Source organism: Equus caballus, chromosome 23, assembly GCF_041296265.1.
Source record: "Equus caballus isolate H_3958 breed thoroughbred chromosome 23, TB-T2T, whole genome shotgun sequence".
NCBI classification, from domain to species: domain Eukaryota; kingdom Metazoa; phylum Chordata; class Mammalia; order Perissodactyla; family Equidae; genus Equus; species Equus caballus.
Genome location: NC_091706.1, coordinates 66191195 through 66218163, shown reverse-complemented (window position 1 = coordinate 66218163; position 26969 = coordinate 66191195). Strand labels below are relative to the sequence as shown.

Below are 26969 nucleotides of genomic sequence, written 5' to 3'. Positions count from 1 at the left end.
GGGTAGACTCTCTGGATGTTTGTGTTCATGAGGAGAGGCACACAGCAGATGGCCAAGAGGGGGACGCGTGGCAAGCCGTGGTGGAGGGCGGGTGTGGAGGTGTTTGTCCCTTGTAGCTGGGAGCGGGGGAGGGTACCCCCATCCTTACCTGCCGTAAAATCCAGTCAGGCAGGAATCCCGCCTTTTTGACCAGTGGGGGTGTTGAGGTGCGCGCTCTTGAGAGGGGCCGTGCTGTCCACCCTCCCGTCTGCAGCATCACAGCCAATGGGAGCTGACGATGTCTGGTGTTCCTTTCAGTTACTGTAGCCAGATTCTCAGTAAAGAAGTTGACGCCTGTGTCACGGAGCTGCTGAAAGAGCTGGTCCGTTTCCAAGACCGCATGTACCAGAAGGATCCAGTCAAGGCCAAGACGAAGCGCCGGCTCGTGTTGGGGCTGAGGGAGGTCCTCAAGCACCTGAAGCTCAGGAAGCTGAAGTGCATCATCATCTCTCCCAACTGCGAGAAGATCCAGTCGAAAGGTAAGGTGCCCGGGGTCCCGCAGCGCGCGCCCTCCAGCTGTCAGGGCGCCCCCGGGGCCCCAGCAGGCGGCTTGTTTTGTTCTCTGTTGAGTATCTTGTTTCCAGAGTTGATCTGATCACCAAGTGCCTCACTGAGGCAGCCAGGCCCCGTGGTCTCCACGACGTGGTTCCAGCCGGCGGTGCGGGCCTCGGCAGCAGGACAGGGTGTGTTCTGTAACGCTGTGTGCTGGGCGCAGAGCCAGTTTGCTCAGAGCTGGGGCGGGTCACTGGTCACTCACGCCACAGGGTCTTTGTGACTGGCAGCCAGGTAGTCCCTGCATTGGGCTCTTGTCCATTTCAGATTTCCTTGTTCAGTCTGTGTCCACTAAGTAAAGCCGTGGGTTTGTCCGAGCGCTAGGCCGTCTTCCTGATGCTGGAAGGTTGGTTATTTTGTGGGATGTGATAGGTTGGATGGGGGATCGACAGTGAACTCCCTTCTGTAATGTCTCCCAGGGGCCCTCAGCTTGCCCATTCGATGTCGGCCTGGGCTGTGCAGTCGGGGGACTGGTGGTCAGGTGGTCAGGGGCCAGCACTCAGACACCGGCCCTCCTCTTCATCCAAACACTCTGAGTCCTCTCGGGCCATGTCAATCAACTCGGCTGGACTTGCACCTTCAGTGAACCAGTCCAGATCCTGCACTGAGCTTTTCCAGCTGCCATTTTACATCTGAAGACTTGAGGGGTCCTGACTCATCTGTGGCACCCAGGGGCCAAGCAGCTGGACCTGCTCATTGCCAGCCCAGCTGGCTCATCCCCGTCATCCTCACTCAGGGCAGGTCCAGTCCCTGCTGATTGGATAGGATAGAAAGGAGTTTCAGGGGACCTGCCTGTTTGGTTGTGTGCTGGCAGCATCCCCCACCATGATCGATGCTGGGCTTAATGTGAGTCACCCCTCAAGCTCATGGCCAGCCACCGGAACCTCCTGTCGGCAGTTGGTGCATCAGGCACTGTGCAGCTTTGCCCTCTGTGCTGGTTCTGGGCTCCCTGTGCCTCCTGTGCAGCTGTCGTCCTGGGGGTGCCCTCCCTCAGCTCCCGTGGGGCGTGCTGTTGGCTCCCGCTCGATCCCTCATCTTGGGGTGCACACGTTCTTCAGTGGCTGAGACAAAACAGGGCTGTGGGGGCCCGTTTGGGAGATGGTGCTAGAAATCCAGTCTTTCTGACTTTCCGCCTTGTTCCCTTTGTTTCCTCCTCCCTGGAAGCTGTGGGAGCTTCCTTGTGCCCAGGGTTCCAGGAGGGGGCACTTTGTGTCCGATGCTCTCAGGCCTGTCCCCAGTTGCTGGGTCTGTGCGTTGAGCCCCTGCAGTCGCCCTCCGTCAGCCTCCAGGCCCCTGTGCTCGCTGCTGGGCCTCCTGTGCCGTGGCCTCTCGTTCCTTGTCTTCTTCTCACCTCTTTCTTTTGGTTCTGTTTCCTGTACGGATTTCCCAGCCATGTCTTGTAAACTTCTTAGAGAATTTTTCCTCCCTGCGCCTGTTGTTAGATTCTGGGCACTGTCTTTGTTGTTCTGAAGATTGCGCGCTTGCCGCAGCTGCTGTTGCCGCGTGGAGGGAGCGGGCTCTGAGCACAGGCTTGACGAGCAGCTTCCTGCTCCCCGTGGAGCCCGAGGCCTCCGCCTCGTCTCGTGCTCTGGGCTGTCTGCTGACCTCAGCAGCTCCTGAGAAGCTGACTTGGAGCCTGGACGTGTGGCTGCCGTTTAGGCCGGAGCTTCATTGTACAGGAGGGGTGCTCACACTGCAGCGAGTGTCAGGCTGCCCAGAAGGCTGCTGAAGACAGATGCCAGAGTTTCTGCTGGATAGGTCCAGTGCGCCCCAGACCTTGCATTTCCAGCGAGTTCTTGGGGATGCTGCTGCTCCTGGGACCCCAGTCTAAGCGCCTCTGCTGGAGCCTGGCTGGTTGGGCTGCTGCCACTTTGGAGAGCACCCCGAGGGCCATGTCTCTGACTCCCCTTGGGCTGGTCACGTTCCCAGGGGAGGACTCTGCCCCGTCCTGTGGGATGGGAGAAGGGCGGGGCCTTGACCTCCACCCTGGGAGCATGTGGGGACCGGTGTCCTGCAGTGAGCTGCGCCTGCCTCTTTGGGGTCCAGTGCCCTGCGTCACTGGGTGAAGTGGGTCTGGATGCCGACTTAATGTCACCTCATCAGCACCTCACCCCATTTCCGAAGGTGCCCAGTGCGGCCGGTTGCTGAGCTTTGGGGAATCGATCCTAGGGTGCAGATGGCTGGTTCTAGCCTTCTCCCCACTGTTGCCTTAGGTCGGCTAGGTCACTTGTCTGTTTGCATTTTAGCTTCCAGAAATGTTTTTGCTCTCATCTCGCATTTTCCTGTGGATTTGTATCTTTAGAAAACAAACAAATGGGCATGCGTGTATTCAGGTGACGGTCCAGCTTCCTCTTCCCTGGCTGTGCCAGAGAATGGAGCTGCGATTTAACCACAGGCGTCTGCAGGATTTCTTGTGTTTAAATACGTTGTTTAATCAACGCTTCCTACAGGTTTTTACTTTAAGGCATCAGGAACTTGATTACATGTCTTAGAAATGTTTCTTCCTCAGCAGAGATAGCCTGTGGCTTACTGTCACCTTAAAGGTGAGCTTCAGATCACGGTCTTGGGTTGTGTTACAGTACTCCACTTGCTCCACGTGGCGTTTGACCTGCTCCTTCTGAGGGTCAGCTTTCAGTGGGAGTTGATCGGGTGGAGCCTTCTGCCCGTTGCAGGTTGTCTCATCGTGGCATGTTGAGAAGTTGGCACTTGGAGGTGCTTTCAGCTCTCACCAGTGACACTGGCTAGGCGGTCAGTTAGCAAAGCAGTTGGACTTTGCTGCTGTGTCGGGGTGCCCAAGCCCCCGCCCGGTTCAGAAGTGCCCTGGGAGTATTCCAGGACTCCAGGAGAGCCCTCACAGCTGTGACTTATTGCAGTGGAAAGAGATGGAGCAGGATCCGCCAGGGGGAAGGAATGTGGGGTGGAGTGGGGGGATCCAGGCACACATGTCGAGTCCTCTCCTGGCAGAGTCACACAGGACACACTGTGACAGCACTTGTGGACTGTCGTCTGCCAGGCAAATGCGTTAGAGGGCATCGCCCAGGGATTTTATTGGGGGCTGATCACGTGGGCAGCCTTGGCCCAGCATGCACCACAGTTGCAGACTCCTGGCAGGCAAGCCGGTCTCAGTGCAGGCCTCACCACTAGTAGGGTAGGCACCGTGGCCACTCTTCACAGGTGGGGCAGCAGGCGCCCCCCCATGAACCCATGTTCCAGCATGAGGCCTTTCTGAGGACAGGGCTGGGCCAACCACGTTTGCTCTTTCCTGCACGCTGCTTTCCTAGCGTTGTGGTCAGCTCTGGGGTTGGGGTGGACATGAGGCTGAGAGACCCCTTAGTGAGAGGCGATGCAGCCAGTGTTTGGGGCACTTGGTCAGTCTCCTGTGACAGGTGAAAATATATCTCAGGAACACACCCTTCGCCCCACTGCTGCCCCATCCCCCCTTTTCCCAGACTACCCCCACAGCTGGTGTTTTTCTTTGAAGTTTGTTTATGTCCCCAGAAGTGGCCTCCTTACCACTTTCCATATTTTTCAGGTAGATCTGTGGCAGGGGTGGGCAGAATTAAGGGATGTGGGTCTTAAACCTTAATCCCCAATCAGACTGGCTGCAGAACAAATTCCCAGTTTCCACAGAGTGGGAGGATGTGCATTTGAGAAGTTCTTTTCCTGGAAGAAAATGAGACAATCCTACATAGTCAGGTTCCAGCTGATGGAGATGCTGGAAGCTCTTGTCTTCCCGTGCAGATGTTGTGTGTTCTGTATGGAGTTGGTCTGTATGCAGGGGGCCCGGGTGGGTCCTGGGCAGGGCCCCGCTGTGGCCTCATTGCACATGCCAGGTTAAAGCAGTGCACCACGCTGGGGGCAGGCTCCCCAGATTCCTCCGGCCACCCACAGGCAACCACTGTTGCCAGATTGATGCGTCCTCGATAGTCCGTGTGTGACCTGTGGCATCCGGGGCCCCATTTGTGGCTGTGTCTTTAGCTTCACAGTCTACCTCAGGACCTTCCATCGCGCTGCACCTAGACTTGTGTTGCTCCTGAAGGGCCGCACAGTCGGTACTGATGGATGTGTCAGATGTTCCCAGGTTCCACAACTGTCAACAGGCCGCACCTCACACACTGTTGTTTCCTACTCTTGTGAACACCTCTGTAGGTTCTGGACCTACAATTGAAAGGGCGTGTCTGTGTGTGAGGTTGTGTGTGAGAGCAGAGGGTGCCGCCGCTCCTGGCCCCCCGCCCTCTCGGGCAGGTCTCATTCAAGCTTTCCTTGTGAGGGAGCTTGAGCCTCTTTCCGCTTGTCCAGAGCGTGATGTTTTCTCTGAACTCTGGGCTCATCTTCTTTGCCCGTCTGTCTCCTGGGTGTGGATCTTTATATTAAGGTGCATGTTTTTTATAAGAAAGTTACTAGCCCTTTGGGTAAGAATTGTAAATATTTTTCTGGTTCGTCATTAGCCTATTTTTTTAACCTTTTTTGGGCCATGCAGAGACTTTAGGTGTTGTATATATTGTTTTTTTTTTTTTTAAGATTTTTTTTCCTTTTTCTCCCCAAAGCCACCTGGTACATAGTTGCATATTCTTAGTTGTGGGTCCTTCTAGTTGTGGCATGTGGGACGCCGCCTCAGCGTGGTTTGATGAGCAGTGCCATGTCCGCACCCAGGATTCGAACCGACGAAACACTGGGCCGCCTGCAGTGGAGTGCGCGAACTTAACCACTCAGCCATGGGGCCAGCCCCCAATATATATATTGGTGTTTTTTATTTTTTTTTATTGCATCTATATTTTATGTTATTCCTCAGCCTTCCCACGCCAAGGTTATTAAAGTTTTTTTTAATTGGTCTTTTCTGGTTCTTCTGTGTTTCCACTTTTGTTTGGGTAGACTGTATTTCAGTCTAAGATGGATCTTTCCAGAGGCTGACACGGTTGTCCCTTTTCCACCTCTCCTCCAGCTTCCAAATTTTGCTCTTCCTGACTTGCTCGGGTTCCACACATTCAGATCATTTCTGGAGCCTCCACCTGTCACTTTGCGTCCCCTTATTTATGTTCTCGTAGCTTGATAGCAAGACTTAATGCCTGGTGATGCCAGCCAGATGTTATTTTCCTTTTTCAAAAGACTGGTCTCACTTTTTTTTTTTGTTTCTCAAAATATCCCGTTTGCAGTAAGTTACAGTATTTCAGAGTTTTAGTGAACGTGGAATTGATGTTTTGCGACATTGGATCCTTCTGTCTGGGAGCATAGATGCCTTTTGTTGGGATTTTCTGTTGTGTTTTAGTAGCATGTGGACGTTGCGCTGTAAGTCTGCCATGCTTCTTGATAAATTCATTCCTCCCGGCTGTAACCCTCAGTGGTGGTGTTCGTGGGTCATCTCTCCCATTACACATTCTAGCCGGCTGCTGCTTGGACGTCTGAAGAGTGCTGATTTCTGCATCACTCGTGCACAGACACCAGTACGTAGTTCTCTCTGTTGGTAGGAATTCTTCAGTGCTGCTGGCTTCTGGTCTGGCGGCACAGCACGCCACACACAGCTGCCCCTTTTCCCTCTGCTCTTCCTGAGTACCGGCCTGGCTGGCACCTCTCTGGGAGGCACTGGAGGGCAGTGGGTCTGTGGCAAGGTCGTGTCATTAGGGCCGGAGACATGGAGAGGGATGCTCAGTGACCCTGTGCTCCAGATTGCCATCTGTAAGTGGGCTGCAGCCTCCCCCTCAGGGTCTTCTGTGAGGCTGCAGGAGCTTACGCACACGAAGCAAGTAGACCGGGGGGCCTCGCACATAGTGTCTTCAGTAAAAGTTCACCTAAGACTTCATTTCCCATTAGGCACTGATGCCACTTCTGGCTCTGCGTAGACATGTTTCGTTACGCTAAGGAAGGTCTCTTGGAGAGCTGAGTCCTGCCCTGTGGCTGAGGGCAACAGGAGCTTGCACTGCAGTGACTGACTTCTCTCTCGTGGTAGAACCTGGCTTGGGCCACCTACTTGACTGAAGAAAGGAGCTGGGGAGCCTTCTGCCTGTAGAAAGCAGCCCTTTGCGACCAGTGTCACATCCACGCTCCCGTGATGTGGTCCCTGTTGTTTTCTTGTCCTTTGACCAGGTGGCCTGGATGACACCCTACACACCATCATTGATTACGCCTGTGAGCAGAACATTCCCTGTGTGTTTGCACTCAACCGCAAAGCTCTGGGGCGCAGTCTGAACAAGGCCGTTCCCGTCAGCGTGGTGGGCATCTTCAGCTACGACGGAGCCCAGGTGAGACCATGGTGAGAGGCTCCAGCCTGTCCAGCGTGCTCGTGGGAGGGAACTGGAGAGCTGCTGGTTGTCTGCGGTCCCTGGCAGAGCAGCCCCGAGCCTCAAGGCTGGCGCCATTCAAGGCAGAATCCTTGCGGAACGGTGGCCTTGGTTTCCTACGGCTGCCACAGAGCAGCTGCCGCAGACAGGCCCACAGCCAGGAGCCTGTTCTTCCCCTGGGTGGAATCCCAGCACCCAGGTGGAGGTGACTCTTGTTCCCTGTGGAGGGCGCTGTCACTGGTTTGCAGGGGACCCATGTCCTTTGTGGTCAGGGGGTGTTATCTGTGCTCTCACTTCTGCCCAAGGACCAGTTCCACAAGATGGTTGAGCTGACGAAGGCGGCCCGACAGGCGTACAAGGCCATGCTGGAGAACGTGCACCAGGAGCTAGCGGGGGAGCCTGGGCCCCAGGCACCTGCCAGCCCGCCCGCGCAGGGCCCCAGCTGCTCCACAGAAGGTGCCCCCCCGGCACCCACTGGAAAAGAAGAGCCGCACTACAGTGAGTGCTGGGGAGGGTCTGGGGTCGGGCCGAGTGCCCTCGGTGTCTTCACGGACTGATTTAAGGGTCAGGGTGGGCAGGAGAGCAGGCCGCTTGGGGCAGGCCCGGCTGCATCCTGGCCATTGTCTGAGAGGTGACCTCAGACTTGGGGACTTGGAAGGGCTTGTCAGTGAGTGTCTCAGACGGCACCTGGACAGAGGGTGGCCTTGAGGACAATGGTGTCCCCGGCGGGAGTGTGTCAAGGCCAGTGTGTGCTGAGGTGTAATGATGCTGTTCACAAAGGGGCGTTGCAGTTGGGGACGGCAGGGTTCAGTCCTGGCCAGGCCCTGTGCAGGAAACGAGCTGCTGGGCCGCATGCTTTCCTGTTGGTACTGTGCCGGCTGTCCCTGCCTGCTCATCAGCTGTGCTTTCTCGTTTCCAGTTGAAATCTGGAGAAGACACCTGGAAGCGTACAGTCGATGTGCGCTGGAGCTGGAAGAGTCGCTGGAGGCCTCAACCTCTCAGATGAGGGACTTGAATTTATAAGGAGCGTGCCTTCACGTGTGTTTGCGTGTGGGAGTCAGGAGGGAGGTGTGAAGAAGACTCTGGGACCTTTTCTTCTCTCATTTCTTCTGTGTCTGACTGGCTGTTTCGTTGGGAGAGGCATCATGCAGGCACGTGGCAGCCTTCGTAGGCATCCCGGGCTGCAGGTCCCCTGAGCGGGCACTCGGCTGTGCTGGCGGAAACCTTCCCTAAGCCTTGAAGGTACAGTTTTGCCTCTCTGAGCAGACCGAGAGTCTGGAAAATACTGGAAACATACTACTCAGAGTACTCTGCTGCTAAGGGTACTTCCTCTGTCCTGCAGGAAGCTGAGCCAGGTCTGTTAGCGGAAGGCGCCCAGGGTGTGTGTCGGGGGTGTCCTCTCCGTGGGTGAGCCAGCCCAGCCCTGCACAGCCATGGTGGAGCAGGAGTGGGCCCCTTCTCAGGACATGGCCTTTGGGCCAAAGATTGGGGGGTATTTGGAGCATTTGCTAAAATGAGCCTCAGAATGAAAATCGGTTCTCTAACCTGTGACCTCTTTCATGAATTATTCCTCTCCATCTCTCTTTTTCAAAGAAACTATGTATGTTGAAGTTCCCAACTTTGAGTTTTGATAATGTAGAAATCTTTTCTTTCTTTTGTAAATGAACATGTTCTGAATGTGGTTTCTGTCTCCAAGGTCAGGAGGATAGAAGTCTACTTTCGTACTTTCCTGTAAGTAAGAGGCCTTATTTATTTTGAATAAAGAGTGATGATTTAATTTCACTGGAGACCCTGGTCACCTGAGGCTTCTTGGGTCTCCATCTCAGTGGTTGTCCCACGTCCTGCTCAGTGCCTTTCAGCACTCTGCTCTGAACTGAAGGGGCTGAGCAGGGAGAGGCTTGCTGTGCCTGGACCTGCTAGAGTCTCAGTCCAAGAGACACTGTCATGGGGCCCTCCTCAGTGCCGCCGCCCGCGCGCTCGTCGCAGAGGACGTGGCGGGAGCGGAGTTGCGCTGCTCTCTGCTCAGCAGGCGGTGGGTATTGTGTTGGCTGTGAACATAACGTTAGTTGAGTTCAGTCGGGCCAAACATCTTTCGTGCCTCTGAGACATAGGTGGCCTGTGGTGAGCGAGTGAAAGTGGAATAACGAGTCGGGAACAACCACTGTGTGCACAGGGCTGGCAGTGTGGCCAGAGGTGTGTGAGGCACCTGTCTGTCCTGCTGTCTGTGACACTGGTTAGTCCTGGTGTGCGCCCTGCTTCTCCGTACACTTTCTGGGTGTTTACATAGGGGACATACCGTCTGGTCACCCAGGTCCTAGTCCCTAACCCTGGGTCCTGTTCGCGGGCTCCTCCCTCTGGCCACCAGGAGGAACAGAGGCCTTTCCTGCCCTCTTGTCAACAGGTAGCAAGTTGAATGTATAGGTTTGAAAATAGGAGATTATTTGAGAATAGATTCCAAAATTAAATTTTGGGGGTAAAACTAAATAGCTTGTCAGCTGTAGTCAGCAGCCTAGAAGTATAAAACTGATAAACCAAAGAACCATCTAAAAACCTCTGCTGGAGGTCCAGGTCCTCTCCCCGGGCGCGGGTCTCTGGGTCTGGGCCGTGCTCAGCTAAGCGTGCGAGAAGAGAAGCTGAAGCAGAGCAGGTGACCAGCTACCCAGAGAGCTTGCTTCTCATGTGACTTAACCCTGGGCTGCCCTAGTCTCACTGTCACTTTCCTGGTGAGGCCACCCCTGCAAGTGACACAGTGACCTATGCTGTGCAGACGGTGCTAGAGGAAGCCGACAGCGCTGGGACCTCCCAGTACAGACTCACCTCACTGAGCAAACGTGGAACTCTTTGCCTTTATTTTTTTCAACAGTGCAAAGAATCAGAACTCATCCTCATAAGCACATTTTCCAACAGAACACCACTGTGGGAACCGGAAGTGTCTGCATGTTCTGTTGAGCGTGAACGTGCTCTGACTGTATCCAGACTGCAGTGGGGCTTTATAGACGGAAAACAGCACCAAGGGGAAGGCCCCAACCGTCGAGCAGTTCACTCAGCAGCTGCTAGTACCGCACGGGAGCTGAGCCACGTTTTACAGAAAACTGCATCACAGTGCGGATGGCCTGTGAGCCAGAGCCGGTCCTTTGGCAAGATGGGCAGGCACCCTGGCGGATGACGAGGGCAACTTCAACCCTGAGGTCAGCGTCCTCGGGGAGCCTCGTTCTCGGTGGGTGCTGGAAGTGACTGGCGGGAAACACGTGCTGCTCTCACAGGCAGGCACCCAGCTTCAGAATGCGGGCTCCGGGCACAGGCTGCGGTCACGAGGCTGGGCGCGCATGTGTTATCTGCGAGGGGCACGAGAGAAGCACGGCTTTATTTGTAACAGAGGTTTTGGTTTTACGACGGACTGGCATTCCATCAAAAACTCTCCTTCCTCAATCAAGAAGAAACGCCTGTCAGGCTCCGGGCCGAGCAGTGGTGGGCCTGGGCCGTCACATGCACGCACACAGCGGAGTCTAGAAGGTACAGCTTGGAAACCGAGAGACTCAGGAGCAGGTGTAACAGAGCCCTCCTCAGATGCGCACCGTCGGGGGAATATCAGACGTGGCACCAGGAGTGCACGACGGACTTTTCTGCCTCAGACAACCTCAGGGTCCAGAGCGAAGCTGCAAGCAGACAGGCACACACTCAGAGCTTTGTGAGCAGTCCGATACTCGGAGATGAGTGAGGAGTGACACAAAGATACTCCGGATCCACATCAGCTCCCAGTTAGGGCTTCATCATCATTCGAGGTTCGGGCAGATGCTCTTCGTTGGGAGCCTCGCTTCCCTCTCCCTGTGGTGTGCCTCGGTTAAGTGGCTAAGGTCGAAGGTGGGGACAGGCAGCAGGTGTGGGTCACAGCCCGTTGACACCAGCAGTCAGGAGGGGCCGTGTTCACACTGTGTGCTGTGCTGGGGGTGGCCCACTCGTATAGCGTGACATACTCAGATCATGTGAGAGCCATCGGTGGAGCGTGACAGCAGTGCTTCTGGAGAAGGCTCCGTCACACACACTGCTGTCTTAGCACAGCCACCTTTTCTGTGCAGCCTCTTAACCGTCTTGGTTTCCCGCTTCTGCCAAGACAGACCCTACGTTCCATGTAAGCACCTAATCAAAGAAAAAGTTCCAGGCGCAGTCACAGGTCCAGTGGGGCTCTGCATTCTCCAGTGCCTACCCTGTGGAGGGGCCAGTTAGGCACAGGCCAATGGCCACCTCCAGGCAGGCAAGGTGACAGCTCACTGTCCTGGGGCCAGTGCAGGAGTGCATGGCAGGTGGCAGTGGGGTTGGCACTGCCTCCTGGTGGCTAAAAGTTGTCCTGGTTACAGCTTTCCTGAAAGAAGAGTGAGGTCTCAATTCCTGGCAGAGCACACGACCCGTCCCTGTCTCCACCTCGCTTCTCCCATGCACTGTCTTAGACGTGGTTGGAGGCCTCAAGTCTCCCGTCTCATGTGCCCTCCCCTGGGGGGTCCTGGAGGGCCTGCGGGAGGCAGCCTGCGCAGCTAAGCCTGGAAGGGAGCAGTCACAAAGGCTCCGCCTGTGTGGCAACAAGGAGGGGCCTTGGGCAGCCAGTGGACACAGGACGCGTTAAGGCCCCGGATGGGAGCTGTTGCGGCCCCTCCTCAGTGCGGCAGCACATACTGTGGAAAGTTTCTGGCCTTGCTTTGTGCTGGCCACTGAGAAGCCTGTACCAGTGACTCGGGAGCCCGGGGATGCCTCTGCCTATGTGGGAATGCCTGTCCTGCCACCCCAGTGCTGGGACACGGTGCGCTGGTGGCCCACATGCCCACCACTCCTGGTCTGCTCCCCAAGCAGCACCCAGCCGAGACTAAGCCACCTCCAGGTTTGAATCCCACCCCATAGGGATTCAGCCTGGGCTGGAGAGCTGCAGACTTGAGAGAGTGGAAGTGTTTTGTGGGCAAGAGGAAGCTTGTGGAGCCCACTGGCAGAATGGACCCCACAAGATGCCCCTGGAAGTAGTGGCCGCCCTGCCGGCCCCTTGCCCACCCGCAGGCCCACCTTTGGCCACGTACCCATGCCTTCCTCCAGCTCTGCATCATTCGGTCGTGCTCCCCGGCCACAGCCCTCCAGGCGGTGAGCTCTCGGGTCCACTTCTGGTGGGTCGCCTCTGCAAGACAAGCGGGGCTCCAGGTCTCAGCTTCACAGGCCTTCATGGTACCTTGGGTACCCACAGCCTCCCCTTCCTGGCCCAGGGGGCCTCCACAGCCAGCATCCCTACCCGCCCTTCCCCAGACCACCAGCTCCCGTGGCAGCTACTTCCCAGGGCCACAGGGTCCAGGCAGGAGAGGGCTAAGCCAACACCTCATGGGACGATGCAGAGACCCTGGGGCTCCTCCTGCTCCTCTCCCCTTGAGGGAGCCTGGAGCCGAGGCTCAGAACCCAGCCCAGCCAACCAGGGCTGGCATCCCATGATGTCATTTGCTACCTGTTCTGCGTGGCCTGCCGTGTGTGTGTGTGTGTGATCCTGCATTTTGGACACGAGTTACATGCAGGGCTGTCAAATGGCATGAGCTTTACTGCCGTGGTCTTCCTTTGGAGACACAGAAAGGAACTATGTCGTTGCTTTGGATGACAGCTCTTGTCACTCGTTTCAGAAATGGGTTCCAAGAACCCGAGCCCCCGCGAGAGGAAGCACACCTCACACCCCGAGCAGAACCGAGCAGCCCGGTCTCGGGCGCAGCCATGTCTTCCCTGGCCTTCTGTCTTTTGTGTCTACTGCCTGTAGTGACTCAGGGCTAAAACTGGCCGCCATCAAAGTCAGGTCCTGCTCACTGCTCGGTGAGTTGTGTGTCTGTCGTCATCTGTGCACTGGGGATGACAGCAGTCCCCACCCCCTAAGACCCCTGAATCAGACGAGGTCACACATCGCGGGCTTCAAAGTGCCCGCTGCTTCTCCGGTCGCTGCCTAGCCCTGTGCCCACAGCACTGCCCACCTGGCCTCTGGATGGGACGTAATGTGCACATGACGATTCACTGTCCTGACAGTACAGGCAGTTTACAAAAATGAAAAGAAAGGAGGTTCTGGGTGGGAGCGTCTATTTCCAATTATTTTTTTTCTCCCAAATCTCTATTAAGATGACAAAAAAAGCTTTTTTAAAAAATACATACATATATATATAAACTCTTGAAAATGAGCAGAGAATAGGAGAGGAAACAACAAAAACCTGGAAGTTGAGAAGCAAGGGGGCGAGTGGAAGCACAGACCCAGAAGAGCTGAGACGCGGGCCGGCAGCACGGACGTGGAGCCGCCTCACAGGCAGGAGTGCGGCTCTGCGCCAGGCCGCCACGAGGCGGGTCACGTCAGAGGCTGAAGCCTGGCCCCAGGCCCTTCCCTGCTCTACCCTCCATCGCTGCAGGAGAGACTGGTCATCTCAGAGGGCACAGGCCGGGCTTGGGGCCTGGGTACCACCGAGGGCAGACGGCACTGACAGCAGACAGGAGCAGAGGGCATGCACACACTAAATGGTGAGATCCCATCCTCTGGCCCACCGTCAACCTGGAGGGCTGGCTGCTCCCAGTGTGGACCACGGGGGACCCACTGAGTCCATCTGCAGCTTAGCAGGCCCCCCGGGACTGCAGCCCACAGGGAAGCGGAGAGGTGCCAGGCAGCCCAGTTCCTCTGGTGTTAGCCCACGAGGTCCCCCCAAGACTTCTGATCCAGTAGCTCAGGCAGGGCCTGACTGCGTTTCTGACGAGCCCCAGGTAACTCAAATGCTGTCAGTGCAGAGACGGCACCCTGGGGAGAAGGGGCCCCGACAGGAGGGCTCTTTGTGCCCCTGTCCTAAATGTAAGGGGATACTGCAGGCTGCCGAGAGTTCTGAGGGAAACAGAAGGATGACACAGACAGAAAAGGCCAGCGGGAGGGGGAAGAGGGCTCAGAACACCCTTGCAGTCACCCCGCTCAGTGAAGGGGACAGTGCAGCCTCGTGACAAGAACAGAAGCTGCAAGCAGTAAAAACGTGCGAGTGAGATGAACTGTAGTATCGTGTGCGAGGGGCTGAGGAGAGCTCACGGAGCGGGCAAGGGAGGAGGCAGAGGGAAGAGCTCACGGAGCGGGCAAGGGAGGAGGCAGAGAGGGAAGAGCTCACGGAGCGGGCAAGGGAGGAGGCAGAGAGGGAAGAGCTCACGGAGCGGGCAAGGGAGGAGGCAGAGAGGGAAGAGCTCACGGAACGGGCAAGGGAGGAGGCAGAGAGGGAAGAGCTCACGGAGCGGGCAAGGGAGGAGGCAGAGAGGGAAGAGCTCACGGAGCGGGCAAGGGAGGAGGCAGAGAGGGAAGAGCTCACGGAGCGGGCAAGGGAGGAGGCAGAGGGAAGAGCAGAAGGCGAGCTGAGGGCCAGGCCAGGCAGCCCAGCGTCTCGGGAAACAGTTCTGGAAGCACAGGAAACCGAGTGGAGAAGAGCGAATAAACGTTCGAGGCAAGTTCCCAGAGGTGGAGGGCCGGGCGTCCACAGTGACCAGCCCAGCAGGCAGGAGAAGACCGTGTGCTTGCACAGAGCTCAGCCAGCAGTCACGTGCGGCCACGGGCGGTGGGGAGCCAGAGGACGGGGGCACGCCTCCACACGGGGAGTGGTGTCAGGCTGGGGTTGTGCAACCTGTGGGCTCTTGTCCAAGGATGAAGAGAGAGGAAGGACAGGTGCTTACGACACTGCCTGCCCCGATGCCCCACTAGGAGGGCCGAGGTGAGAATCTGGAAGGAGTGCCCAGGTGATGGGAGCTGCGGCCAGCATGAGGGGAGTGGCTTCTGCGGCCTCCAGGTAGGTGCAGGGCAGCCCCGAGCAGGGCGACACTGTGCACCGTGCAGAGGGTGTGGGGAGGCTGCCGGTCAGGGTGACAGACGGCTGCAGGGGCTGCTGCAGGGTTAACGACAGCCAAGAAGAGTTACCCGCATGGGAGCCGGGCCTCAGCACCCTCCGTCACACGTGCCCCCGGCATGGGGGCTGGCAGCCAGGGTTTGGTGTATGATGTCTGTGTGTGCATGTGTGGGCACGTGCACGTGCTCACTCATGGTTCTTGGTGAGGGCCAGTGGCACTCCTGGGCTGCTGCAGCCTGCTGTGAGATGGGAGGGGCAGGCCAGGCCTCTGGTCGCAGGGCCACTCACTCACTCACCGGGTCTCAGCACGGAGACGCGCACTCCGGAGGTGCTGTTCCCCGCTGAGGAGAGTGCGGAGCAGCGGTAGTCGGCACTCTCGCTGATGGCATCCCGCAGCCAGCTGAGCACGTGGGTCCTGCCGTTGGGTAGCGCGTGGGTCTGTACAGGGACACACATCTCCAGTTCACGCCCGTTCTTCTCCCAGACGAAGCGAATGTCCGCAGGACCTGGAGGCACACAGACCGTCTCCACCCCTGTCCCCTAAAGCCCACTAGGACCCACAGGAACTGCCCCGGCACAGGGACGGGGGCTACCCAGATTAGGGGTTCTCTTGTCCCTGGTGGACCTGAGGTGACAGAGCAGCCTTCAGCTCAGTCCTTGCCCCTCCCCTGGAGGAGGCCTCCATGTGGTTCTTGCTGTGGTCCCCAGTGACCCCTGGGAGAAAGGGGGTACAAACACTGACCCATGGGCTTCCTGATCCTTGCCCTTGCTCAGTCGCCTTTTCCAAAGCATGCATGCACAGCTGTGTCCCCAGGACACACACTGAGGCTGTTGGGGTGGGGATTGCCACCGGGAGCTCCTGGGTGGGCAGGGGCACTGAGAAGTGCTGAGGGCCTGTCCTATTGCAATAAGGACTTGGAGGAGAGTGGACACTGCAGACTGGAGAACGGGGTACCTTTCTCCTGCTCTAGGCACTGGGCCCTGGCTGGGGTCTGAGCTCTGAGGAGCCAGGTTTGAGCCAGGTTTGGGCCAGGAGCACAGCACACACCTGGGCTTCCTGCCTCTCACACAGGACGTGGGACCAGTTTCCAGCCCAACACTAACGGGAAAGGGCGGTGGGCCGTCAAGACCAGTGTGCGGGGAGCCAGGAGCAAGATCTGGGCTCTGGTCCAGCATGAGAAGCAGCCGGTTGGGGCCGCCTTCCCCATCTGTAGGATGCTGCTGGATGAGCTTGTGGGTTTCAGACTTCACCCTGGGGCCTGGGGGCCGTGCTGAGTCAGGCCCACCTCCTATCCCCTACTCAGGAACAAACAAGCCAGGGCAGCCCCACTTGGATCTGCTCTCATGCTGGCTTCATTCGAGTCAGTGGAAGGAAGGACTGAGGTCAGGTTGAAACTGCCCAGCTGAGCACCTGGGCTCCTGTCCCCGTGTGTGCAGACTGCCAGCTGAGCTGGGACAGCAGCAAAGGCTGGGCAAGGCGCTAGATGGCGTCTGCCCTGGAGCCCTGGCCCCTGAGAGCTGGGCAGGAGAGGTGACACAGGCCCTCCTCCTGCAGGCCCTGGGGGACACACAAACCCTGTGTCGGCCCCTCTGCCCCTGCTGCTCCCAGCCATGGCGGTGGGGGCTGGGGCCAGGCCCCGCTAGCCCATGCTGCCCCCTCTCACCTCTGCCTGTGCCAGGCGGGCACCCTAACAGCATGGACGACAAAGTGCCTTCCAGCCTCCTTGCTTAGGGACCTGACTCCCTGACAGATGTCTGCTATTCTGCGTGGACCACACCAACGCTCAAGGGGCGTGCTGTGAGGCCAACCTAGAACACAGCAGCCCCTACCTGATCACAACACCACCCAAGACTCGGTTTTTAAAAGCTGGATTCTCCCTAATGCCCCCCAGCTGGGGAATGGGAAATAAAAAGTGGTTTCGTGGAGGATGGTCAGCAGTGGAAGGACTATGTCTGTCTGCCTGTGGCTGGGTTCACTGAGGAGGCCCAACAAGTGACAGGGCCAAGGAGGTTAAAAACCAGCACCCAAGCAATGGGCATGTGGCTGTGCGAGCACGTGGGGCATGTGCACAGCCAGACGCAGGTGGGGAAAGGGGGGCGAGGTGTTGGGCAGAGTTCTCTGTCACGAGCTGGGTGTCTCAGAAGGAGCAGAGATTTCTAATTCAAGTAAGGTTACTTTCAATACATTCCCAGCACAATCACGTCCCCATGTGACCAACTTGGCACCTCTTCACCCCATCTGGTCCCTTCATCAGGGATCCACTACATTCAGGATCCTCAGAGAACCTTCCTCCCAAGAGAAAGTCAGACTCTTGAGCTGGACAATCTTAGGAATGACTCCAAGCCAATGGTGGGAACATGGAGGAGTCACTGAAGCCAGGTCCGTCAGTGAGAAGTCGGGGAGTGTGGCAGCCACCTGTGTTGTCCATCCTTCGTTAGGAATCATGTTTAAGAAGAATAACACAGAAAAATACTAATGTTATGTTAAACAGAAAAACAAGTGCATGTGTGTAAACATTTGTGTACACACATACATGTGTATGTGGACACATTCATGTACACACATAGAGATAAGGCCGACAAATGGCCACAGTACTGGTGGCAGCTGCCTTCAGGGGGTTAATTTAGATCATTTAAATTTTGCTCTTTATACCTTCCTGGAGTTTCCAAATCCACTACAAGAAACAAATATTGCTTTCATTATAAAAATAAAATGCTGTGCTGAAAGAAAGAAATGCGCCATAGACTCTGAAGGAAATTCTGAAAGATATTCAAAAGTAGTTGGCCCAGCAGCTCGCTGGCCACCCTGGCCTGGTGGACAAGACCTCCCAGGTCTGTTTACTGTTTGCTCTGCAGGATTTTTGTTTTTGATTCCCTATAATTTGTTTTTCCCACTAAAGTGTTTTATACTTTACCCCTAGGCAACTCTCTCTATATGTATATACACACATACACATACATACGCACACAAGCACATCTAAATCCACGCACTTACCTATATTTGCACGTCCATACGTGCACGTATACACATGTCCACATCCGTACACAGCTACCCAGGTGCCCATCGATTGGAACACAGAATGGAGCACTTTCACTGCTGAGCGCACCATGTGACCACATCCCGTTAGCCATTCCTGGCTGATGGGCATCCTGGTGGAATCTAACTTTAGGAAAACTGATCCTCACGAGGCATTATGATCGAGAGCATGAACTTTTCTTTGAACGGACGCTGAAGTCAGCTCTAAAAAGGCCCAGCCTCCTCCCTCATGCCTAGCACTGCCCAGCGGTGACCCTTGGTGCACCGAGGCCCCTCCTGAACTAGAGTCACCAAGATGGGACCCAGGAGCTTTTTGGAAGGTTCTCATGGCCAGGCCTGGGACAAAGAATTTGGGTGGCCTGAGCTGGGGCCAAATTGTCACCCCGAACAACAGGGGCCAAGACCTTTCAGGAGCGAAATTCCGCGAACACCCAGAGCTCCTGCAGCACGGACAGTACGGAAAACACTTACCGTGCACCTCCATCATGAGGGCATTCTTAAGCACCACTAAATATTCTTTAAATGTGTATTTAACTGTACCAAAACATGAAAAATGTTAAAGAATTACTTACGTTCCATTAATTCTTTTTTAAAACTATCCGACTCATTCCGAAGGCAGAGGAGATTAAAAAGAGAGGGAAAGTTAAAACCGGTCGGCGGGGTCACCTCACTGCGACACCCGTGGGGACCTAGGGCAGCAGGCCAAACCCACCCACCCGACAGGGCCTGCTTGGGAACATCAGAATGCCAGGCAACCCTCCCAGCCGCCTCTGTGGGGCGCTGGCAGGAGTCTCGTGCATCCCTAGCGCAGCTGAGCCATCGCCAACCTGGAAGGTGCATCCGCTCCTCTGGGCCCTGGGAAGGCTCCTACAGCCTCAGGTTCCAGCACCCAGCTTGCGGGTGACGCTCTGTAGGGGCTGTTGGCTCTGTCCTGCCCCAACCTGCCCCAGGCTGTCTAAGGGATCCGCTGGTGCACAGCTGATTCTACTTTGCAACAAAACCAGAGCCCCTTGGAGCAACAGCCTCTCATCAAGGGAGACCGACCCATCCTAGAGGTGGGGCCTGAGAGCCCCAAGCTGGAGGGGGATGTGATGGGGTCCAACCCAAGTGCTCTGACCACATCCCAGACCGGTGCCCCCACTGCTGTCTGTGCAGCTCCACGCAGGCAAGCCTTTCTCCAGGCATCCTGGTGCCTGTGGTCTACTCTGACCCTGGGGCCAGTTACCATGGGGCTGGCCCACCTCCCATGCTCACGCCCAGGGTCCTCCTGCCAGCTACCGGCTGCCTGGGCACATCCCCTGGGGAGCCGTTTTCTGAGCACCCAGAGGCTGCACGCACCAAGGATGCTCACACCGGATCCCCAGGACAGGGCGTTCCCCTGCACGGCCCAGAAATCAGGAGGACCTGGTTGGGAGGGAAAGGGGTTCTCCTGGGTCTCTGCCACCCCAGCTTTATCGGCTTTCCTCCTCGGGGTGTCCCAAGCCCGTCACAAAGCTGCCAGACTCTGTGGTCGGCTGAAGCGTGACCCCTAAAATACCCAGGTCCTAAACTCTGGAAGCTTATGCGGCAAGAAGGCGCTTTAGAGACCACGCGGTGGGAGGCGCAGGAGGGACTGGCACGGTGCCCAGCTTCATGGGGGCGCTAGAGGGATGCCCTCTGTGGATGACACTCCTGCCCACAAGGAGTCCTCCAGAAACCAAGGAACAGGACCGCTCCGTTGTAAAGGCATGTGGATTATCACGAGTAGAATGAGAGACACAGCTTCTGACAAAACTAGGTCGTCAGACACACTCAGGATCGAGACTCTGGCACAGTGCGGGATCCATGGGTCCCCTGCCCCCAGGCTCGGCCTCGGCCTTTCAGGAGCCCGGACACGAGCTCCTCACACCAACGGTCACTGCAGGAGCTCGGAGACGGGGACCCTCTGAGCCCCAGGCCGCCTTTCTGCTGCCCATTCTGCTGCCTCCTCTCACCCCAGTGGCTTAAAGGGCTCTGATTTCTAATGTTGCAGTTAAAACATAAAAGGCCCCCCAAAACCTGAACATCCCAATGTTACCTAAAATAGAGAGGCTCCCCAGTTTTAAAAATGACATGGCTCTAACTTTGACATAGAAAGACAGTCACATGAGGGCTAGAGGCAGAGCCCACAGGGTAGAGAAAGACTCCACTTTGGGTAAAAGACTAGACAGATCTATTTCTGTGTGTGTGTACGCCTGCATGTGCAAATGCATGATTTGTATGTGCTTGTGTACGGACACGACGTTGTCGGTGGCCCTTGTCTGCATCCGTACTCATACACGCCAACACAGAGCGAGTGTGCCTACGTGCGGCAGGGTGTGACTTCTTTCCTCATCTATACTATGCTAATTTTGCCATGAGGAGCGTGGACTCACTATTTCAGAAAAGTGAAACACAACCACGTGCCTCATTGACTTGTCCAGCTCAGGACCTCTCCTGTACATGTCAGCATTTTCCTAACTCTCCAGAAGCCACGTGCACCCCTTTTGCCCGGAAGCTGGCCAGCAGTTTGGAGAACCATGCCAGGGCAGGCATTCCGCCTCTGGCACTCCGATCCTGGAAGGAGGTCCTGGAAGGAGGTGCGGCCACAGATCCCAGCATGCAGTGTGCTTTGGACCCAAAGAAACAGGCACACACATACACGTGTGAATGCACACACAGGTGCACACACTCCACTGGGCAGATGAGGAGACGGAGAGAGGACGGGGGCTAGGGCGCCCCTCTGAGTCCCTGAGCTCCGAGGCTGCGCTCGCAGTAAGAGGCCGGTTGGCCTTGGTCTGGCCTGAGCCGGAGCCACTGCGACACGGCTGCACAGCCAGCTCTGCGGGGACCCCTGGCCCGAGCCCACGGGGACGACACTGGAGTACCCTGGAAAGGGAGGCACCCTCAGCCACAGCGGCAGGAACCAACACTTCCACAGAGCCCAGGCTTGAAAAGAAACTCGGCCTTTGGTTCCAGCACCTTCTGGGACTCGGGGCAGGGGACGGCCAGAGATGCTGCACTTGAACCGCCATTCACCGGCACGGAGAGCCACATGGGCTCGCGGCTCAGTCTGGGGGAAGGACACCATACGCCTAGATTCGCATGTGTCATTGGGGTCCCTGACGTCAGCCTGCGAGCTGTGCCAGGACGGGCCCTCGGAGAGAAGGGACAGGCTTGAGCCGCTAGGCCACCACAGCAGGCTGCCTCTAGGACCAGCAGGCTTCCTGGGGGCAGACGTAATACCACGTGGCTGAGAGGGTCTTTGAAGGGCCATCATTGGGTCCCTGAGGACCACCTCCTGCTTTCCTGGCTGAGAGGGTGGCGTGGGAGCGGGCCTTCAGGGAGACAGGAGGCTCCTTGGCCCCTGGGCTCTGCCCCCCAGCTGTCTCCAGGGCGCCCACCTGTCACCCCGCTGCCTGCTGTCTCCCTCAAGGGGCCCAGCACACCACACCCGCCTCCAGGATGCAGGAGGCCCCCCTGGGGCGAGTGAGTGTGGTGTGTGACCATGTGGTGTGTGACTGTGTGGTGCATGTGTGTGGTGTGGTTTGTGGAGTGTGTATATGGGCATGTGTATGTGGCATATGGTATGTGGTACGTGTGATGTGTGTGTGAGGCGTTCTGTCTGTAGCCCTGGAGACAGGGCCCTCTGGGTGGCCCTCTGGTTGGCCCTCAGGGTGGCCTCGCTGACATTGCCTTGGGCGGCCCCCCTCCTGGTGGCACAGGCCACGTCAGGCTACCTGGAGAGGCCGGTCCTGCCTGGGGGTGCCTCCGAGCCTCGGGCTGTGGCCTCAGTGGAACGGTCCCGGATGGGCAGCCGACTCAGAGAGAACACAGCGCACACGAGGAGGGTGGGGTGGCCGGGCCTCAGTTTCCCTCCGTTTGCGCAGCCTGAGCCCCATGAGACGCTGCTCCCCCTGCTCTCCAGGCTCTGCTACGCGGGCTCCTATGATCCCAGCTCCTCGGGCCCCGTCCCCTCTCCGGCCAGGTTGCCAGACCACAGGAGATGGCCGTCGGCAGGAAGAAAGGTCTCGGCTTCTTGAAGCCCCTCAGCAGCCCCGACGGCAGCACTGGCAGCGGGGCTGCGCTGGTGGCCAGGGTGGCTCTAAGTAGCACCCTGCTTCTCCTGCCCCGAGTCCGGCACTGGCTTCTGTGGTCACTATGTCTCGGGGCCTTACCTGACCTTGTCCCCACCCGCTGTCATCTCTGGAACTTAACCCTGCACTGCATTCCCCGTGTCTGAAACACCTGGAGTGGTGCTGCCCCGATCCAGCCTGTGGGTGCTGTCCCAGTCCCAGGGGCCGCGTGCACAAATGCGTGTGGATGCACACCCACCCAGCTAATGGGCCACACACCCCTGAGCAGCCCACATTTAAGGGCATATAGATCCTGACCACATGCACGCCTGGCCACAAGGCCTGCCTGGACCCCCAGCAAGGGCCCTGAGCCGTGGGGTGGTCGTGTGACCAGCACTGGGCGTCCCCACTTTCCCAGTGACCAGGAGGCTCCAAGTGTGCCTGGGAGGCCACCGCCACCAGCACAGGAGGGCTTAGGGGGCAGACGCAGGTTCTAGATGCCTGTCCCCAGGAAGACAGGCCAGCTGAGGAGCAGCACCCGGAGGCCCAACACCGGCCCGGCCCCCGGCATGGAGCAGCGACCGGGGCCACACGGACCCCCTTGAAGGTCTGGCTGCACAGCGCCCTGTTCTCAGGCAACTTCCCTGCCCCCCACCCATGGCCCACCACCTGCGGCCCACCAGGCCCACGGCAGAGCCACCGCGGTCACATGGGCTGGTTCCCAGCAACCCAGGCCAATCCCAGGACCATGAGCTGACTCGACAGAGGGATGGGCAACAGCTTAGCCCTCTGAGCAGCTTCTCAGTCTGTCTAAAATCTCAAAAAAAGAAGAGCACAGAAGGTGCTCGTCCTCCTCCTCAACTCCACTCCTCTGCTCCGGGCAGAGGATGCAGCCGGGGCACCAACCGGCACCTGGTTTCTCTTTGTTAACTACCGATCAGCCACACACCGCCCACACCCGGGGGGACCCAGGCCACTGGGGCGCTGCCTGCAGCCCGTGTGCTCTGGAAACGTGTGTTTGGCTGACTCCTGATCCAGTACGATGTGACATGGGGCCAACGCCCCCCAAGTCCCAGCTAGGGTTGCCCTAGACTCTCAATCTTTTTTGGGTTTAAACATCACAAAGCAAGAGACTGGCTCCCATTCTGGAGGCTTGAAGTTAATTTTTCCAATCTCCAAATGCCACGTCAACCCCAAACTGTTCGCAGACACAGAGGTAACCCTACACACCAGAACTGGTGAGCCGCCGCTGCGCCCAGCTGGCCGCCTGGGGTGTGGGAATCAAGGGTGACTGGCGCCTGGCCAGGCCCACGCGTGGCTGGCTTCCAGGCTCTGAAGGCAGAGCCGAGGACTTGCGACAGAGGCCACCCTGTGGCTCACAAAGCCTGACACCGCTAACGTCTGGCCCTCTGAGGAACAGCTGGTTAGCCCGCAGTCTGTAGGAAGTGAAAGGAAACTTCTGAGGGATGCAGCCAGGAAGGCGGTGCTTGAGGAGGAGGTCCGCCCCCAGCCCCCCCCAACCCCGGACGGACGGTGCCCTGCTCACCTGTGGCCTGGCAGAAGAGGTGGAAGGTCCCCAGGGCATGCACGTGCTGGGCCTGGTCGCTGAGGAAGGGCGGCAGCAAGGTGACCCGCGGGTGGCTGTCAGGCCCTGAGCCCACGGCTGGCCAGGGGCTTCGGGGAGAGGAAGATGAGTCGGGGCCCAGACAGGACAGGGAGGAGGACCCCGGAGAAGGGAGGGGCAGAGGAGATGAGGCTGCGAGACAGAGGACAGAAAAGAAAGAGGCACTGAGGCAGGAGTCGTCAGAACACGCTGCATGCAGAGAGCGGAGACCAAGCACGGGGGGAGAGAGGGGCCCAGCGCCGCCCGGGACGTGCGTGGGGTGTGGGGGACCCGGCCTGCCTGTCAGCCCCGCTCGGAGAGAGGGAGGCCATGTGGCCTCAGCAAAGCACATGCCCACATCAAGGATATAAGCTTCTCATTTATTTGATTACTTTCCAAATGTATACAATTCAAAGTAGAAAAATAAAAACAAAGTAAATCTTATAAAACACAAATGTTTACACCAAAGCATTTGAATCTGATCATGCTGGAAGACGAGACCGTCCACATAGGCACACAAAAATCCAGAGTTTATTGCTCCTTGCCACGGAAAAAAGTCTCCTCTTGTGGGTTTCCAGAAAGGGGAGGTGGAGTGTGAAGTCCGTGATGGTGGACCTCACCGCCTGTGCGCACCTCGAGGACAGCGTCAGGCCCAGCAGGTCTGCGATGGTGGCGTCCGTGGGGGTGTGGTGGTCACAGGCCCATCTGTCCACCGCTGCCCAGTTCTCTTCCAGTTGTGGACGGCTGTTAGGCCAGGCAGAACATCTGGGCAGCACTGGGTGCAAGATGGAAGCAAAGAGAAGGAGACCTTCGGATGACCAGAGAGTCTTGGCGAGCGCTCCATCTGTCTGGACAGGAGGTTTCCACCAGGGCTGTGGGCATCAGATGGTACGACGCTTGTGCCCCCGGCTCTGGGCCAGCCTGCGCACTGTCTCTCACTCAGCCCTGCCCCGCGTCGTGGGCCAGTCCTCCACTGCCCTCGCTTCTTTGAAAAAGTTAAAACAAGAGAAAAAAAGTACAGAAAGAAACTCTCTCTGAAAATGATGCTTCCCTCAAGGAATAAAATTAAAAAAAAAAAAAGCAAGTGTGCTCAAGAGATGCTTTTGTCTACGTTTCTAAAAGCAGAAAGAATGTATTCAGCAAAAGTAAGTTTATCCCTGAGAATCTTAAGCAACATAAGCCATATCTTACCCTAATATACAACAAAACCTAGAAGATGTACATCTTCTAAATATTAAAACATCTGCTTTAGTAATTCAAACAAATGGCCTAACGCACCGACACAATTAAAGCAAAATCCTAAAAAATAACGTTGCAGAAGGAAAGGTCTGTGCCAATCTGGACGACAGGCGATAAGTTACCAATCTGATAAACTAAAACATCATTTCCAATCTGGAATTAAATTATCTTTCAGTGGCTGCTGGGAGAGGGGCACTCAAGAACAACTCCTCCTGGGCCAGGACCGTCTGCCAACTGCCCCACGGCCACCTGCAGGGATGGCCCGAGCTGCTCCGACCCACCGAGGGACGCCGCGGCACGACGCTCGCCGTTTTCCGAAAGGACAAAGAGAACCAAGTCACAAGCTCGACCCGAGAGAAAAGACACAGAAGACTGAGGTTGGCTGACGACGGGCTGCCTACGCACAGGACAGGCATTGGACGAGGCTACTGCACGGCGACACACGGACCTCCCCGAGCGGGCCTCAGTCCCCGTCCGCGTCTGAGTCGGCGAACTTCAGCTCACACTTGACGTCAAACGGCCTGTCCCTGACCGGCAGGTCGTCGATCCTCTGCGAGTCCTCCCTGTCGGTGGGCAACCTGCTGGCCATGGTGTCCTGCTCGGTCTCATAGCCAGTGTCCAGGGCCGGCTTGGGCTGCCCCCCGTTCTGCTGCGAGAAGCTGCCCTGCTCCACCAGCGTCTCCTTCGCGCTCGGCTCGCAGTCGGACAGGTCGGACACCGGCTGCTTCTTGGCGAGCAGCACGGCCGAGCGGAACTTGAGGCACTGTCCGGGCAGGTAGCCCTTGTAGCAGTTATAGGCGAAGAGGCAGAGACAGAGGACGAAGAAGAAGACGAAGAGCGACATGAGGAGGCGGTTGTCGCCAGACTTGAGATACACCGTCTTCTCTGAGTGGACCTCGGACACCACGCTGCTGACCGTCTTTGGTTTGCGGGACAGGCTGGTGGGCACAGCGCTGGAGGACGGGATGATGGCACGGGGTGTAGTGGCCCGCACAGCTGGGGTCTGGGGAGAGGAGCCTTGGGTGGGCCCCGCTGACACTTTGGGGGTGATCCTACCACCCTCGGTCCGGACGGCCGGTGAGGTGAAGGGCACTGGGGTCCGAGGGACCACCTTGACCTCCAGCACGTGCTTGGCCATCACCTGCAAGACGGTCTTGTCCCTGACTCGCTCCTCCGACAGGCACCGGTACACCCCGCTGTCTCCCTCCGACAGGTTGAAGATGAGCAAGTTCTTCCTGCCCACCAGGCCATACTTCGGGCTCTCGGCCTTGAGCCCACTGTTCTGGAACTTCCACACCACCCGGGCCAGGTTGGACTTTTGGGAGCATTTGAGTTCTGCTGTGTCGCCGTGCTTGAAAAAATGCTGCCGGTAACTTTCTTTAATTTTATCTGGAACATCAAAATAAACGTGCACAGTGTCAACAACCCTGCTCGCTACGTAACTTCCTTTAAAAATAGATTAATAGGCACAAGAGGACACAAGAGTTTCACCCACTGGAGCAACATGGAATCTTCCAGAACAACTAAGGAAATAAAGACATGCGTGACCGAAAAGCAAAGATGAGCCCCGGATGGCAGCCCACGGGACAAAGAAATCGGAGGCAACTCTGAGCGGCAGAAATCCCATTTTGCACCCTGGTTTCCCGGGAGAAAACCCGCCAGGCCAGGGCGGTTGAGCAGCCAGCCACCCACTGCGCACTCCGGGGCGGCACCAAGTCAGACGCTGCACACTTCTGCTGGCCGCGACCGGGCACGCCAGCCTTTGGGTGGCCCTCGGCACCGTCCTCCTCAACTGTCTTAACTGATGACAGCTGTGGGGTCAGGACGGGAGGGCAGGAGCCCAGGGCACGTCCACCTTCAGCTGGGATGTGCCTGACCTCCCGGCGGGCGTGGGGTCACCCAAGGGGAAGGGGGACTGATCCCTCCCATTCACAGAGGTCTGGGTTTGTCTAAGGAGCCCAAGCTAAGCAGACGAGACCAGTGTCCCAAGAGCGGACGTCACAGCTTGGGAGGGACAGTGCTTTCCAGGAAACAAACACACTCTGTGTGGCTTCCAACATCCTTTTCTGCAACAAAAGGGACAGAGAAACATCACGGGGTCTGCCACGAGATACCTGACCTCTGCTCCGAGGAGAGAAAGAAAGAAAATGTGCACAATGCCACAACACCAAAGCACCGTGAAATGGTTACAAGACCCGGCCGTTCCTGAAGGGGGTGCAGCGAGAGGGAGCAACTCACCGGGGCAGACGGACGTGTCTCCACTCATCTCCTGAACGAGATCCCTGCAAGACA

General features: G+C 57.3%; 2 protein-coding genes across 24 annotated transcripts in view; one reads left to right on the top strand and one right to left on the bottom strand.

Annotated features, from left to right (window-relative positions):
* SECISBP2 (SECIS binding protein 2) overlaps nt 1–8653 on the top strand; it is a 39579-nt gene extending 30926 nt beyond the window's left edge. For 2 of the 3 annotated variants that reach the window (XM_023627566.2, XM_023627565.2), the window contains 4 exons: nt 298–518; nt 6673–6827; nt 7172–7364; nt 7786–8653. In XM_023627566.2, coding sequence (XP_023483334.2) covers nt 298–518; nt 6673–6827; nt 7172–7364; nt 7786–7889 — 673 coding nt within the window. In that variant the 3' untranslated portion in view covers nt 7890–8653. Of the gene's footprint in view, nt 1–297; nt 519–6399; nt 6828–7171; nt 7365–7785 lie in introns of all 3 variants that reach the window. The other variant, XR_011431226.1, reaches the window with a different exon arrangement.
* A 1045-nt stretch (nt 8654–9698) lies between these two features.
* SEMA4D (semaphorin 4D) overlaps nt 9699–26969 on the bottom strand; it is a 111606-nt gene continuing 94335 nt past the window's right edge. For 13 of the 21 annotated variants that reach the window (XM_023627564.2, XM_023627562.2, XM_070248342.1 and 10 more), the window contains 2 exons: nt 26916–26959; nt 23800–26066 (listed from right to left, as the gene is read on the bottom strand). In XM_023627564.2, the coding sequence (XP_023483332.2) occupies nt 25141–26066; nt 26916–26959 (970 nt within the window). In that variant the 3' untranslated portion in view covers nt 23800–25140. Of the gene's footprint in view, nt 11227–11926; nt 12022–15021; nt 15232–23381; nt 23592–23799; nt 26067–26915; nt 26960–26969 lie in introns of those variants that run through there. The other 8 variants (XM_070248351.1, XM_070248348.1, XM_070248352.1 and 5 more) reach the window with 1 other exon arrangement.